The sequence below is a fragment of the Homarus americanus genome, unplaced genomic scaffold (assembly GCF_018991925.1).
Source record: "Homarus americanus isolate GMGI-L3 unplaced genomic scaffold, GMGI_Hamer_2.0 scaffold45698, whole genome shotgun sequence".
NCBI classification, from domain to species: domain Eukaryota; kingdom Metazoa; phylum Arthropoda; class Malacostraca; order Decapoda; family Nephropidae; genus Homarus; species Homarus americanus.
Window position 1 is genome coordinate 3,349,923 of NW_024735554.1, and position 17,603 is coordinate 3,367,525.

At 36.0% G+C, this 17,603-nt stretch overlaps 1 protein-coding gene across 1 annotated transcript; it reads right to left on the minus strand.

The window, feature by feature from the left end:
• Positions 1–4,635: 4,635 nt before the first annotated feature.
• LOC121871396 (tafazzin-like) lies at positions 4,636–14,943 on the minus strand. The gene is made up of 4 exons (XM_042373629.1): positions 14,738–14,943; positions 11,751–11,879; positions 10,892–11,040; positions 4,636–6,748 (listed from the first exon to the last, which is right to left on the minus strand). The coding sequence occupies exons 1-4, from the start codon at positions 14,901–14,903 to the stop codon at positions 6,341–6,343; spliced, it is 852 nt and encodes a 283-aa protein (XP_042229563.1). The 5' UTR covers positions 14,904–14,943; the 3' UTR covers positions 4,636–6,340.
• Between the last annotated feature and the right edge of the window lie 2,660 nt (positions 14,944–17,603).

Consider the following 17,603-nt stretch of genomic DNA (forward strand, 5'->3'; position numbering starts at 1 on the left):
TGTACTTCAATTATGTTAAATAATTGTTAAAATGACTAAAAACTTTAATATAAAACTTGGAAAATTATTGAATAGTACAACCTTCTTGATATTTACTCAAATGGTAACGAATTTAAGCCCTAAAACCGATTACTGTATTGGCGGACTAATACTACAGCTGGTGAGCAGGTGAAAACATGTTGGGAAAAATTTGTTAGGAATTCGTTAACCTAAATTTTTTCGTTAACCGAAGTGAAGAATCTTATGGAAGGTAATTCGTTAACCGAGGGATCACTGTACTGTATTTTACTTAAATTTAATGAAATGTACAGTACAATACTGTACATGTATTGTTTTATGAAGGAACAGGCAACTTAGGCTTTGATGAGTGCTATAGGTGGCCGTTGAACCTAACTCCCTATTTCCCATAAGCCTTTAGTCTTACCAACCGCAGGGTTTTCCATGAACCTAATGCCCGCAATTGTCGAGGGACTGCTGTATTTATTCTACTTAAAAGCATTTACCGCCATCTCAAGAAGCACCAAAGTACAGGTGTACCCCAATTTACAAATGTTTCCTTCCTGAAAAACCTTTCAGAAATCAATAATTCGTAAATCAAAGCACATTTTCCCATAGACTTCCATTAAAAAAACAACAACTTAGTTTCCCATGTTAATCCTTACACACACACACACACACATGCAGGAATAATCATACACCTGCTTAAATATATGAACTAATAATAAATTTATAACTAAGAAATAAAAATTTTGAAAATGAACTTCAATATGTACAGTACAATACATATTATAATCCTAATTTTAGTACAGTGCAGTCTCTTAAAAATGGCCTCCCTGACAAGTGAATCTGAGGACCATTGTGTCTCCTGTGTTGCAGGAACTTGCTTTTTAATTAATTATTTACTTTCAAACACTGGTTTGTCTCATTTACCTGCAGTAATGGTAGACTTAGGGACAATAAACACAGTTGAAAATTGGCAATAAAAATGTTTATCCACATACTGTATATACAATTACTGTATACCAAAACTATCAGGTCCTTCTGTCTGGGATAACTCAAAAGGAAGCTATCTGGGTCACAGGGTATTGTAGTTTATATATATATATATACGTACTGTATAGGTATATAAAATCACTGATTAGCAGTTTTGTGCTACAAATAGCCCTGATAAAGTTATAAAAACATTTTGAACATTTTGGTTTAACTTAAAGCTAGATAAACTAAAATACACACACACTTCAATAAATCAAATTAACTATATTATCTTACCTGGAAATAACCTTCCTCTTCAAATTTTGCAATACAGTGTACTAAAAATGAAAACCAGTAAAAAGATATTTTTAATATATTGTACTATACAGTTTAATCAGTGATTTTTCTCATACCCAATTATTTTCTTATTGTTAAGACTTCTCTGCTATAAGTGGTACAATATTACCATGATTTGTGAAATATGTAAGGAAAGAAGGCTCATATTTTGGGGAGCTCATATTTTGGGGACAATAATAATAATAAAACAATAAAATTAATAGTAGTAAGAATAACAATGACAGTAATAATAATAATAATAACACAGTACTTGTAATATCAACAATAGGAATAAAAAGAAAGAAAAAAGTACGAGTTATTTTGGAAACCCCATTTTATAACCTAGCATAGATGTGGGACTCACATGATGTCAACAATCTATAGGTATGACAACCCAGAGTTCCCCGGACCCCTACCTTGTGTGACAGAGACTAAATTCCAGAAACCTAAAAGGATTCTCTCTTTTTTTACTTCACCATAGGTCCTAATTGGAAGATTTTTCTTAAAATACTGTTTAATAAGAAGTTAAGATTATGCAACTCGGCATAGTCAGCAAACAGGATACAGGGCCCTTACCTGTGACTGGGATCTAAAAACTGAATAAGTCCAGTTGATGAGAAGGTACAGTACTGGACTCTAAAGAGAGAACACCGAAAAGTTTGTTGTAAGTAGAACAAGAGATTCTACAATCTGTTCACTCTTTAATACAGTACTGGTTATGAAACACTCAAACCTGTTCAACCACCCAAGATCCAGTTCACCTCGGCATCCCAAAGAGAGAGAGAGGAATAACATGTTACTCCATTGTGCCTTTTATAATTTTAAAAAGGGTTTCTAGAATCAATCTCCCTTTTATTACCTACAACAGGATCGTGCAACAATGTAAAACAAAACCAATTAAAAAGCGGCACAAAGGTACCCAAAGGTTAAAACTGCTATGCTTATGTCCTACTAAACTAATATAGTCTCTGATTAATAATAAGAGATAAAGGAACAAATTTTGAGTTCCCCTTGGCTACACAATCCTGAGTTTCTTCACCTCAGGATTGTAACTAATGTCCAGGCTCGGGGATGACTTGCCAAACTGTTTATATGAACTCTCTTGCTGACGTATTAAACCACATATCTCTAGTGCAACCAAGTAAAACAAATTATAATCACTGCATTATAACCTTAGCACCTTCAAGTCATAAAACCACTATTCACTAACCCATCACTATACTTCGTTCTTCTTAAAATATCTGTGTATGTAACTTATTGACTTGAGGACTGGGATATCAAATGTCATTCACTCCCCTTCTTTGACTAAGAATTTGGTCAGAAGTGGAACAGGATTTGGACAGAGTTGAGCCAGTTGAAGGAACATGTAGTACAGTACCTTATTGGGCTTGAAAGAAGGCACCAAACCAGTGACCTCTCTTGAACAGTCTTGGCTTTAAAATCACCTGGAAAATGCATTCGCCCACCCACTGAGCCCCCTTCTGGAAACATGAAATAAATACCAGAAATTGGTGTTCATCCAACATTGCAAAGAGTTCCACTATTGGACAAATGCCAAAAGGCATTGTTCTATTACTAGACAAAGCACCAGCATTTATATTCAGTGTCCAAGAAATATGTTTAGGCACAACTGTATGGTACAAGAATGTCTTGAAACTTGGATGAACAATTTCCTTCATATTTACCAATAAAGGGAGATGCCACAGCCAATGCATTATCAATAAAACAATAATTCTTGCCTGAAGCTTATGTCCCATATACATTATGTATTAGACAAGAATGGAGCAATATAAAACTTTTTATGAAGCAAAATATCAATGTCCCGTGATTTACGCCTGCAGAAGAATGAAAACTCTTACTCGACTTAAAGGCATCTGTTAAAACCAAATCAGAGTCCAAAGGGAGCACAGGGAGACAAATACATATATGACTTCCACCACTGGAATGCATTTTTATATTCTCCAGTAAAATGAACCATATCTCAAAATTTGTGTTTTAAAGACTGATTCACTCTGAGGAAAATGGTCTCAACCTTCCTACCTCAATTACTGTAATGTTTTCAGCCAAAAATTATGGTCGATTGTTGTTGGTATATATATACAGTGAGTTCTGCTATAACGCGTGTTTGCTGTAACGCGATTTTTGCTTGCTATTTCTCCAATTTTGTGGTATTAACTGTGAATATGGTAAAGAAGAATATCTCCAAGAAGCGTTCTGGTGATCGCATTCCCAGTGATGATCGTAAAAGAAAGGCTATAACCCTTGAAGAGAAGCTCGATGTTATCAGCCTCAAAATCACCCTTCTCCCCCATCAAGTTATATTCATATTTTTTCAAGGTAAAGTGTTACATTTACTGTATGATTTCATTATTAGATATAAATGTAACATTTATTTAGACTGTGCTAACCTTTGTGTTAGGCTAACTACTAAATTTTTTTTAGATTTCGAGTAGTAATCTGCACCTAACCCTATTTTCTCCATAAGCCCTGTTATTTCTATTACGTGAATTTCTATAACACGATGTTTTACAAGAACACAACTATCGCGTTATAGCAGAACTGACTGTATACAGTATATATATATATATATATATATATATACAGGGTGTCCCATAAATTTCCATACATAGGAAAAATAAATTTTATATGAAAATCCATTTTTATTTATATAATATGCTCTACATGACTACCATTCTGTTGAAAACACTCTTCAATGTGTGTCCTCCACTGCTAAAGAACACGTTCAAGCACAGCTGGAATCATGCTTGTAATGGCGTTGGTGATACGTTGTATGGAAACTTATGGGACACCCTATATATATATATATATATATATATATATATATATATATATATATATATATATATATATATATATATATATATATATATATATATATATATATATATATATATATATATATATATATATATCCTTTAAATAACAATAAAACATATAATGAAATTTAAATTATTCAAAACACACACACATAATGAAGCTGATAGCATTATTGTAGCTATCATCCGTCTGAATTCCATGGTTCATTTTCTCCCGCTAATTGTTCACAATTTCCTTATTTGAGAGGACACTGTATTTGACACCACATCTACATTCTGGCATGGTTGAGGATTGACCAAGAGTGGAGAGCTGTGGCTGCGGCTGCATGGGTAGTGCAGAAGCCCTCAGAGTCTCAGGGGGAATAAAATAGAAAGTGGGAAGTTTAAATGAATGGCACATAAATAAAAAATGCAAGCTGTACCCTGTAATATTCAATGGGTACTATTAAAACATGGACCCCATGGTACTCGAAGCCAAAGAGTTAGAAAGATAAAAAAAAAAAAAAAAGGCACTGAACAGCTGCTGCTCCTCCTAAATAATCCTATCATCCAGACAACAAAACCATCGCAATACCATTACTGAAATCTAGGGTTGGGTGGTAATGAAGTAAAAGTTGCCTTGATATTGCACTCATATATTTTGTTAACAAATAAGTTACGTGAGAGTAACTTTTCCTCTTGGTACGTTTATTTTTCCTTGAGTACAGTAACATTTCAGACAGTGATACAGTACTTTTAATTTACTAGTTATTTAGGGAGGCCAATGGTTATCTCACTACAGTACTTTAGTCTGTACGTCTCATCAGTGTGTAATATTAAAAAGTAGTTGTGGAACATCTATTAAAATGAAGTGCCTTTTGTATCTACCCAACGTTTAGTTGAATAAGTTTTTCTCAAAGTAACAATACTTTTACAAATAAGTAACTTTTTCCAGTTCAGTACGGCACTGTATTTTGTCCACCACAGCTCAAAACGAGCGAGCGTTACTCTCTCTCAGTTTGCACTTGTAGGTACAGTATCTTACTGAAGACTTCCCTCCCAGCAACTCTTAATGCAAGATCTCTAAGCCACTATCACAACACGCAGCAATCAACATTGATTTTAGCAAGTTAAATTCAGGTCTTTCGTGTATCATAGTTTATCATAGAATATTAAATTTTCATTTTAAAATGGGTTTATTTTCATTTGTAGCTGTATTGTATTATGTGTTTTGGCCTAAACAATGTCTATAAAAATGCATCTCCATTTATATAGTAATGGCTTTTGCTAGGAATTTTTTTTTTGGCATTACATGTTAGATATGTCTATATGTTTGATAAAGTTCATGCCTATCAAAAAATAGAATAAGCCTCAGTGCATCCCATTAGCAGGAATATACTATGGTTGGTCCTGTTACCGTGTGTAACCATGGCAACAGGTTGTGGAGTACGTGTTAGCATGGAAGAATGGTTAGTTATGTTTCCAAGTACTGTACAGTGCTCAGTTTTAGGTGCTATGGTTAAGTCAGGAGAGATACTACTTTCTGGATTTCATGAATTTAGTCCCAGTGTGGCAGTTGACTGGAGTGGATATAGTACAGTACTTGGCTCCTGCCCTATTGGTTGGTGGTTCATTCCTCAGGCACTCCTAGCACACCCAGATATAAATGGATACTTAACTTTACAAGTTGGGGAAGTGAAGGCAGTTGAGTCCAGTGCTGGACATGCTGCTTCCTTGCATGACTTATAAATAAAATAGCAGTCAGAGTCTGGATTAAATATGCCCAGATTAAGTTTCATATAAAATTTAAAAAAAAAAAAAAAAAAATCCAAAGGCAGTAAATGATCCATTTACAAAAATCTTAAAAACTAATTGCATCTAAAATTTCAACAACAATGCCATTCATATATAAACTTCTCTATGTCCTAGAGTTTCTTCATCACATACAGAAACTACAAATACTTTGGCCTGGACATTACTGGTCACTGATCTGGAGTGAAAGCAACAAGCTCAATGTACACTCGCTAAAAGATTATTCTGCACCTTTACGGAGTTATACAATATGACACACCAGACCAACAAATATGATAACACTCATCACGGCTTCTGCTGCAAATGGTTTCAGAGTCAAGGGTGCAGAATATTTTTTTAGTGAGTGTACACTTTCATTTACTACCTTAAATATAATATAATTTGAAATTCTATTATCTTTCTTCTCATCGATTTCTCTGTTGAAGCATTTTTTCATGAAGTTCTTCAGCTTTGCCCCTTAATCTCTTTAGTTCGTCTTGGATTCTGTCTGTGATTATTTTACGTGCTGTGGCGGGGTCCTCCTGTTTTTCCTTCATCTCTGAGACTAATTGCTTGAAATCCATGGGTTCCCCTACCACAACAGTTACTGTTTTTCCCACTCTGGGGATATAAGGACTTCGATTGGGTAAAATAGTGTCCATTCCAATATGGTAGAATGGTAAAACAATGGGGCATATTGATGATTCATACACTAGTCTTCCAACACCCCACTTGAGGCGCATGTGTTCCATACTCATGTTCACTTTCCCCTCAGGAAATATATGCACCCATTGACCTGCCTGGAGTCTCTCAATCAAGAAATCCATTGCTTCCTGGGGAAGAAAAATAAGTATTATCAATAACCATCTAGAGTAATTGACATTCCTCTCTTCTTTTTAAATAAGAGTAAGGAAATTTTATTTTATATTTATTAAATGTTTGAAAACTAACCTGTTATAAAAAAGAATGTCTTAAATCACAAGCACTCCAATTCCCTCATTAAAGTCGTTTCGTTATAACGTCGTTAAAAAAATGTATGAAAATGATAAATGTACAACAAATTAAAAAAATCAGTATGGAGGTGCTCAGTGCCTGGCTGTGTAAGCAACCAATGATGGTACCATATTTGTTTGTTATTGTTCGGTGGTTGGTTGATGCCCTTCCAACATTCACTTAAAATCCAATTATAAATTTATTTGGGCCCTAGAACAATGAGTGCTATACATACATTATGCACCACTGCTGAATGTGCTCACAGAAAAAGAGGAAAAGTGTTATATTAGAAGTTAAATTAGATGTGGCAAAGAGAATTTGAAAAGGGACAGTGAGCTGTGGATAATAGCAAGAGCTGTCAGTTTGCAGCCTACAACTGTAGTTTTTTTTAGTTTAACAAATGTATTGACAAACCTTGGAGTACAGTTTGCCTATTCTGAATAATTCAGTCTGGTCTTGACACTGAGGGTGGTATCACTTCTCACTGCCATGCAGGACAGAGGTTCATACACAAAGAAATACATCATATTCCTTAACAGTATATATACGTCAGATTCATGTGGGTGATGTCACTGTTCACTGCCATGCAGGAGAGGTTCGTACACAAAGAAATACATCATATTCATGAGCAGTATATACAGGTGAGAGTCATGTGGGTGATGTCACTGTTCACTGCCATGCAAGACAGTGGTTCATAGACACTGGACGTCATATTCTAATTGAAGATTAATCAGTGTGGGCTAGCAAATTTGGGATAAACAGCAAGAATGTCCTCAAGCACCCCCGATTCAATGTAGTAATTACAAAGTTCATTATACAATAAGCCAGGTGGCCTGAAGTCTTTGACAGTGTCACATTCAATAATATAGTGTTCAAGTGTATGCTTTAAAGGTTTATCACAAAGTTTACATGCTGAGTGTTCCGGTATGGGTACAGCGTTACTAACTTGCCAGATGTGTCTGTATCCTAGCCTAATTCTGGCCACGACTACATCACATTGTCTGGTTCTGTCCTTATGCTGGCCATACCGGTACCTCTTGTTACAAAATTTGTTATATTTACTGATGCTACAACTGCCAGGTCTCTCTGCATTTCTCACTTCTTCTAGATCAGAGTTCATGATTCTGACTTGAATATTTTTAAGTACAGCATTGGACAGGCCAAGGTCACGGTCAACATTTTCTTTCTTACATGCCTCATTGGCCAGTCTATCAGCACGGTCATGATACCTAATTCCAACATGGGACAGAATCCACACAAATTCGATATGAGAGTTGTTCTCATTGGCAGTCTTACACTTCTTTTAATATCACATACAACTTTAGACATAGAGCCTGATGGGCTGTTCATTGATTTCAAAGCACTTTGAGTCACAGAATATCACCCCACCTCCATTTTCTTTAAGGTGGTCTGTAGCTAAGTAGATTCCAGTTAGTTCAGTTTGTGTTGTGCTGGCCTAGTTATTCAGCCTTTGCTTGTTTGACACTATCATCTCTTTTTCTTTATATATTACAATTGCACAGCCTGTTCTACCTGTGTTTGTCTGCACAGAACCATCAGTAAAAGCATAACATTCACTTGATATAATACTCTCTATGTGTCTGTTAATAGTTTCTTGTGTGACACATCTCATCACATCGATGTTTAACATTTGCTTACTACCAACAGAAGTGTAATTGATAGGAACTGATATATCCAGCCAAGGAGGAATGGCATTACTGGGTTCGTCTAGGGTGATTGGGACATTCAGTTTCAAGAGATCTGCAGCACTTGTATGAAGCCGCTGTAGGTAAGAACAATTTGTGGAAATGCAGAAAATATCAAATCAGGTGCTAAAAATGTTAGCCCATTATCTGCTACAAAATTAACTCGTAACAGACGTGGCATTATGGAAAATATGGAAAGAATGCTGAACATGTGGATCAAAGATCAACATCAACAAAACTTTCCATGTTCATAACTCTCCATACAGGCAAAATCTCAAAGTTTATTTGAAACTTTAAAACAAGAAGGTGATGGTGTTGAAAGTTAGACATTTGTGGCAAGTTGTGAGAAATTTTTTACCATAAATGTACCCCTATTTATATCATTGTGTCTTTGGTAAAATTATTTTCACTTAACGTCGTTTCACTTAAGTCGTGGTTTTCAGGAACCTAACATGGAAGTTAATGGGGAAATTGGTGTACTGGACTTTTATGTTTACACTGAAGATGCAATGACTGATAAGTTACAGCCTTGTGGATATAAAGAAATACTAACTTAAAAGATAATGAAATTACAGGATGATGAAAAAAGAAGGATGCTGAATAAAATTATCAACCAATGCTAATAGAATAACTGAACTATGTACTGTATAGCAAAGGTAAAACAATTAGAAAAGTTGCACAGGGAAAGATAAAAAACAAAAAACATAGTGAATAAAACAAGAGCCATGTCATCAGCACAAGAAAACGGACTGAAGTACAAAATCTTGTTTTATGACTGAAGAAGAATCAAGTAGCCTGTGAGATTACCCCCTCCATAACACCCCTGAGAAGGGCCCTACCTTGCACAATAAGTTATTTATATTCTGAGGTAGGGACTCTGTCCTGTTAGTGTCAACTGTTTCATAAACAGCTATTTGCCCGGTCAAAACCTGAGTTTATGGAGTAAACTCAGTAGATGCTTGGTATCCAGTGAGCCAGTACACTGAGATGAACCCTGGAGATGAATTTACATGACTCAAATCCCTTGTCATAAACTGGGTCAAAAATTTTAATGCTTATAAGTGATATTTCCGTTAGCCAGAACAATTGGTGCAGAGCACTTCCAGGAATGAGAGATTTCCGGGTAACGAGACGACTCTCAAACCCGGAAAAAATCCCCCGTCCCCAGAATTCTTCCCGGTACCGGGAAAAGTTTCTCGTAATTTTCCGGAAATTGCATAATTATTTCATCCTTGGAATTTGCTCCCAGACCTGGAAAAAATTTGGAGGTTCCGGAATCTTCTTGGAATTTCCCAGATTGACATTATTTGATTCTCAGAATTTGCTCCCAGACCCGGAAAAAAAATTGGAGAGAGAGTTTCTAGAATTATTCTCAGGATTTTTAGAATGCGTCTAATTTTCATCCACGGAAAACTGCTCCAAAATGCTAAATTTTCCCGAATAATTCCAAAAAAATTTCAATTCCGGCTAAGAGGGACTCGCGCTAATTACTTATCTTCCTAAAGATAAGGATACCCACCAACTGAATATGAAGGGATTCTAGGCCACCTAGCTCTTCTACTTAACCATACAATCGGATTTCATAATGTAATCCTTTGTTTTAAGGCCTATGAGTCTTGACATGTGAAAAGCATGATTCCAAACCAGCTAAGAAAGGGATGGAAGAAGACATGTCAAAATAACAACTTAAGTATCCCAACAAGGGAATGCACACCTCCAGATAAATAAAATACCCTAGTGGACTCACCATAGGAACTCCACAGTGCCACTAAGTCTGGTCAATATTCATTATTCAGACGAGTCTTTAAAATCAAGTGTTTGAATAAATCATTTAAAATGAATGGTTCAAATATTACATAAAAAAAAAACTTATTTGTATAAAGATCTATGAGCAAGGGAGCATCCTGTTCTGGATTTACCCAACAGCTGCCATCAGATAACCTCGACGAACCCTCGCAAGCATGGAAAATTGCCATAAAACATTGATTATGATTCCACCAACAGGGGTGCAGAAAACTCATTAATGGTGAGTATACAAGTAACATTATATCCAGTCCACTACGGTACTGTGATCTGTGAGCCTTCAGCTCAGGTGAATTAATAAAAAGCTACAAACAATGAAAAAAACAATTATATCACTGCAAAAATGATATAAATCTCCTAATTTTTTTTCATTACTTTTAAGGTAGAAAAGAAAAATAATTGTAAAGGAGTGACAAAACTTATTAGAAGAAACATGATTTTACTAGCACACATCATTGGTTAATTAATACCAACCTGATACACTCCCAGTCCCCTGATAATAGGAACACATTTTCCAGAGCTGAAAAACCAATTGTAGAGACGACGAGTGAAAGCAATATCATGAGCAGCAGGGGACCAACGCATTGCTTGAGCACTCCAAAGTTCTCGCCATCTTAACAAACCTGCAAATTGCTAAATGGATTAGATCCAAAGATTTCTTACCGTAATTTTATGTTTACACACATAAACAGTACTTCCCAAGTTTTATTTTTTCCTTCACTGGTAAAGTGAGGGGTTGATCCTGAAATCCCATTTTATAAATGTGATGGTGCATAAACAAGCCAGAGTGATCTAAAATCCAATTAAATTTTATAATATTAGCCATTACTTTCACACTGGGATCCCAAAGGATATCTACTTCAGGAGATACCATAAAACAGGAAAAGTATTCAGAGTTTTGTCGTGAACAGTTGAACATAGCAAAAGACGCTTTAATCCATTCCTTCGTTTGTTGACTACAGTTACAAAGCATTGAAACCTTATCAATCACCCCAGATCCAGCTCACCTCAGCACCCCAGAGGAAGAGGGAGAGATAATTATTTACTTGCTCTTAACTTGTTATAAATGCGATTTTCTGGACCAATCCTCCATTGATTGAACAACTCTGTATACTGTAGTCACTAGAAAGGGAGGAGGTGATACTCAAAGGTTCACATGGACCCTCAAGGGGAACAAAACATTCCTGCCAAACTGACTCAAGAGCACTAAATAATTAAATAAATAAATAAACTTGAATGCCCCTGGCCACAAAATCCGGTAATGTGAACCTAGTAGTCCATGTTAAGAGTGTGGAAGTTGATTATTACATGTAAAGAGAGACTAATTTCTTACCCCAAAGTGTAGGATCATCAATGCAGGAGTAATGATTTGATACAGTCACAAGAGGCACACCTGCCGGCCTATTGCCAACCAATTCCTGTAGTTGCTCTATATTGTGACCGTTTATACTGTTACACCATTCTGAAAAAAATGAATGAACTTAGTTTGTTCTTTTAATTATTTTGAATAATTCTTATGCCTCCTCCATTATTCTACCAAAATCGAGTTATACATACGGTAATATTCAAACAGTTCACGTGTGCACTGTACTCAGTTGTTCCTATATAAGACAAAACAAAACCAGTGGTTATAATCCTAAATGCTTCACAAATAACCCCTTGTACAGTATATGGTCGTGACTGCAAGCCAAATAAAATTGTCTGGCGTTAGCCAAATCAAATATTAAAAATGGAGTCCCCTTAGTGAAGGGGTTAATAAGATCAAAGGCAAATGAGTATACACTATAGTATAATCTGAAGATTGTGGACAGCTCCTGTCCTAAGAACAACATTCAAAACTAACCAGATAAGCATACAATTACAGTACTGTACCTTTATAATGAATGAATTCTTCAAGCACGATAATGACTGAATTCACCATGTATCCCAATAAGTACAGCACTGTACTACTGAATTCATTGGTGTGACCTCTGTACTTTGACAATGACTTGATACAGCTGCTCCTTAATATCAAATGGATTCCGTAATTACTGTACCTTGATCATTCAATCTATTAAGGTGGTATCCCCATGTCCAAGAGTTGGTAACCACCCCAAATATTTTCAGGCAATCTGTGCACATCTCAAGGAAATTGTAAAATGTACAAGAAATATTATTTCTCTCTCATAGATTAAGGTCAAACAATGTACCGATCTCTTCAATAAAAAGTATCCCACATGCCAGTGCTTATGCAGCTCTGGCAAATAAAAACAAACCATCATTTATCTGATTTCAGCAGGAACTGACCGATGACTGCTGTTATAATTAGTACTACTGTTCACATTTAGGTTCAAATGAAAATACTTAATGGTTGAACCTTACTAAGAATCAAAGTTCAGTGATGGTATATCTCAGTTCAGCATAGCCACTTAGCACCACGGGTAGTGGCAGATGGGAAGGAAATTATTTCATACTCTTTCATAAATACAGTACTGCACTGTACTGTACTATTTCTTGTCCTAAACCTTTTAGTGAAAAACACTTAAATTTTTTCTTGGGTAATACTTTACATGACTGCCTCATGAGAAAACGTATTTCTAGCATCTTGTATATACAGGGTGTTCCATAAATACCTTTCATAAATCAGGGAGTGTATTCCTGAGATTTAAATAAAGATAAATGACTAAATGATCAAACTGTCATTTCTCAATAGTTTCGGAGTTACAGCACATGACAGGTTTGGTAGTAATGTGATGAAACCTACAGTTACCTGACATAAATCCCCTTGATTTCTACCTGTGGGGTCACATAGAAAGCAAGGTGTATGTTACAGAGGTTCACAAACCATGAGGAAGTGTGGCGCCGTGTACAGGACAGTGTGACAAGCATTCTCAACACCCCTGGGGTCTTTGAACACTTGCTGTAAATGTTAATACCAGCACAAATCAAATGGCATTATTATTGTTAATTGTCACTAGCAGCAGTGGATGGTTCATTTACACCCTATAGATTTCATCAAATTTCTACCAAACCAGTCATATATATATATATATATATATATATATATATATATATATATATATATATATATATATATATATATATATATATATATATATATATATATATATATATATATATATATATATATATATATATATATATATATAGTATGCTATAACAAAATTGAGTAATTTCAACTTTCTTACTTTTGTTTTTCCCAGACCCCCCCTTTTTTTTTGTTAAGAGTAAATACAGACCATGCACACAAGGCCACCATTACTATGCTTCTGTTGACAAATGGTTTCCAGTGACCGACTAAAAGTTGAGTGATCAAATGATTCCGAGTGACTTTTCCATATCTTACCTAACCAAACCTATGTAATGTGATATACCGAACCTAAAATAATACACTCTCATCCTAGGAAGTACTGTATCAGAGTACTACAATAATATTATAATTCATAAAACAAACCAAACTAACCTTATGTAAAGTAACTAACCTTACCTGAAATATATACTACAGTTATCCACTATATCCTAAAAAATATAAATCTCTTTTATGAAAGGAATCATCATGGAAATGGCCATGTGGATCAAAGAAACATGGAGGATGGACCAGTGCTGCCATAGTGTGCAGTCTACAAGATATTTAGTTTAAGTTAGGTTAGGTTAGGTAAGGCTAGGTTAGGTTAGGTTAGTCTGAAGATATCTTTGTAGACAGCATGTTATAGTAGCACTGATGGACCTTGCCACTGCATCCATAGATGTAAAGATGAAAAAAAATAAGATGATCATATGCAAAACATATTCATTGTCCACTTTTTTGTCTTTCTTATGAGGTAAGAAAGCTTTCATCTTCTTTGGAGAGATATCCTCAAGTTGGTGGTTCAAGCTTGCAACTGTTGTCATGTTTTACCAAGCTTTCTAGGACACAATTTTTTTCCTAAAGTTGCTCCTTCTCTTGAGCCTGTTTTCCAGACTATTACCCACTTTAAAAATTATCTTTGTTTTCAAGTGCTTAACTAGACCTTGAAAGCTCTCTCAAGTAGTATCTCATTTTCTTATTTTATTTTTACATTATATAAGACTGTACTCCTAGTACAGGTAAACAATAACATTAGTACCAAGCAATGAAATTTAACTCACCCTAAAGTTTGGTTAAGTTTCATTAGGTTGAAATATGAGTCTGTTTACTGTTTATTTCCGTAAGGGGTTCATGGCTCGGCGGTTGTGGTCGTCATACAGAACCGTGACCCTACTCTCACTTTAAGTATACAGTACTGGGCATCAAGGACAAAGTCAAAATTGGGTGAGCTAAAATATACCCAAGCTACTTACTTAAGAGAATCTTGCTGAAAGTTCCAACCAAAGGAATTATAATGCTACTCTTTACTTTAAATGAGAGAGGGGGATCCTTCATGTCCGGGAAGGGCCATCCATACTTGAGTTTTAAGTTCACTGTTAAAGGCATCCCGGTGCCGGGAGCTTCTTCCGGCGGTGCCATGGGCCCTCACTAGTCAGCTGACCATTGATGGTGCAGCTTCACGTAAACAAACACAACCATTCTAAATGGAACTACAAAGTTTATGTCCTCCATATTCCTGGAAAAAATGCACACGTCGCACTGATAGTGCAGCTAGTATTTTTAAAAATCAACAAATAATTTATCCATTAATATATATACAATAATCTGCAAAGGAACGGATCTCGTTAAGAAAATCGAGTGTTCGAATGAAGAAAGAGCGGCCAATTTGAAATTCATAATTGTTACTACCTATCAGGTTTGGTAGCCGTTCGAGCAGTTGGTCCATTCTTTTGTTACTTTGTTATAAACTTTTCTGTCCAATGTTAGTGCAGGAGGAAGCCGTGTTTTTATTCCAGAATTTCCTTCATCCTGCCCACTGCGGGTAGTTAATGATGGAAGATAGAGAAAACGAAAAAATCACCAGCATTTTCATCGGATATATATATATATATATATATATATATATATATATATATATATATATATATATATATATATATATATATATATATATATATATATATAATTTTAATTTTAATTTTATTTTTCGATATCGGGTTTGGTTCTTTAGATTCCTTTTGTGTTGCTGGGTAAGGTTAGGTACATACGGGATCCGTAGGGGTGGAGGAGGTTAGGTCAGAACTTCTATTTTTTGCTAGGCTAAGTTAGACATGTACTCTGATATTTGAGAGTCGTTAGGATAGGTTCTTCATGAACTTTTTGTATGGCAAAAATTTAGGTAATCCTGAAAGAGATGGCTAACACCAGAAGGCATTGTTCAATTTCGTTCATTTTTTCCACATTATCAATATAATAAGTATTTTCTAAGAGGCAACAGGGGCGGATCCAGGAATATCAAAGGGGATCCAAGAAGTCGTGGGTCGGGGAACATGGCGAGCTCAGCGAGCCCACCCAGCTTCTTTGGGGGGGTATTCCCCCCATTTTTTTTAAAATCTCTGACCAATATCATGGACATTTTGAGGCCATTTTGAAGCCATGTGCGCTTGATATTAGGAAGTATTCTGAGGTCAATAGTAATTACTTTTAACTATACAAAAACGCCTGAGTACAATACTGCTTTAAAGAAAGAGTATTGGAGTTTTCTGATGAAAGGGGGGGGGGGGGTCCGGAGCCCCAGGACCCCCCCTAGATCCGCCCCTGCCTCTAAAGCCTTTTCATTCAAAATTCTCAAACCAAATATAGTTCATTTCCCTTTCTAAATCCAATTTCTCTTCAGATAACTCACTTTCTTCTAAACTTTACTTAAAATTATACTCAATAAAACCTTGCAGGCATGACTTACAAGCTTATCGTTCTAAACTGGGTGCACCCTAAGAACACACATTGTCTGTTGGTAAACATTCTGTTTTCCGTCAGAGAAACGTCTTACACATCATGTTCTGCCATCAACTCTTTGCAGGAATTAGCCTTAGGTTTAAACAGAAGCTGATTGATTTTAGGATCAAAAGGTCAAATTCCGTAGACACTATAGGTGTATTAGTTACCATTTATTATTTTGAAAATGTTTAAAGGTTTTTCAATCAATTCAGAAGAACTTACCCTTTATTTTTTTTCACCAAATAGACGGCACAGACTTTATAAGAAATAAGGGAAGTAATTTACAAGGTTCCTAAATTCGGAGACTAACGTATGATGTAATTTTCTATATGAAATATTAAAAAAGTACAGTTTGTCACCTTCTATCACACGATACCATCAATAATGTCAAATATAGATTCAAAGTAATTACATGGTGTGGGGAGTGGAGGCGGTCGGGAATGGGTGCCAAGGAGAGTCGGTGAGTGGCCCCTGGGGTGGGCCTCAGTGGCACCCTCACGTTCAGTGGCACCCTGACCTGTGTCGCGCGCGGTGCCGCCCATACCTCACGCAGGTAAACAAAAGTGGGCACCCGCCACGTGAGGCGCCACCCTCCCTGCTCTCTCAACTCTGGTTGATAGTTTTCTCCACCAATTGTAAAGCTCACCTGTGTATTTACAAGGTTAATAACTGCAGTAATTAATAAATGTACTACAGTGTGTTTGGCAGACTGTGCTGCTTATTAAAACATTTGTAAATTCGGAAAATACAATAGTGTTCGCAGGTGACTTTAAGTCATTTGCTTCTACAGTGTTGTTGTGATTAGTGTACACACTTGTCTAACATACAGAAAAGTGACCACAAATTTTTGTGATGATCTTCTTAAGTAATCGGAAAATTGATTTAGTATACAGTGTTTACAAATTTATAATAGACCTTATCAGGTCCGGTAAGATGGACAATGAATGTTGTGGTGTTTTTTGCACAAAAATGTTGGTGTCTTATAAGTGGGCAAATTAATAAATCCAACATTCACACCACGTGTGTTGAAACGTTTAGTGGTCGAATTACACCAGTAACACTTTAGAATTTTCTTTTGCTGATTTAATGAAAGTTATAGGCGCTAAATGACACCATGAAAGCGTTAACTTCATCATAAAATACAAGTCAGCACGACGTAGGGGAGGTGAGATCCCCGAGCTGAGGTGAGGGATGATAGCGACTGTGAAAACATCTGCCGGTTATTGCTGTAGAGGTGGGGAGAGGAGACGGCCCTTCCTCGTAGTGTGGGAGGACTACGAGGGAGGGTGGAAAGTGACTAGGCGCGAAGTGTTGAGGTGGAGAAGTGTTGACGTGGATAGG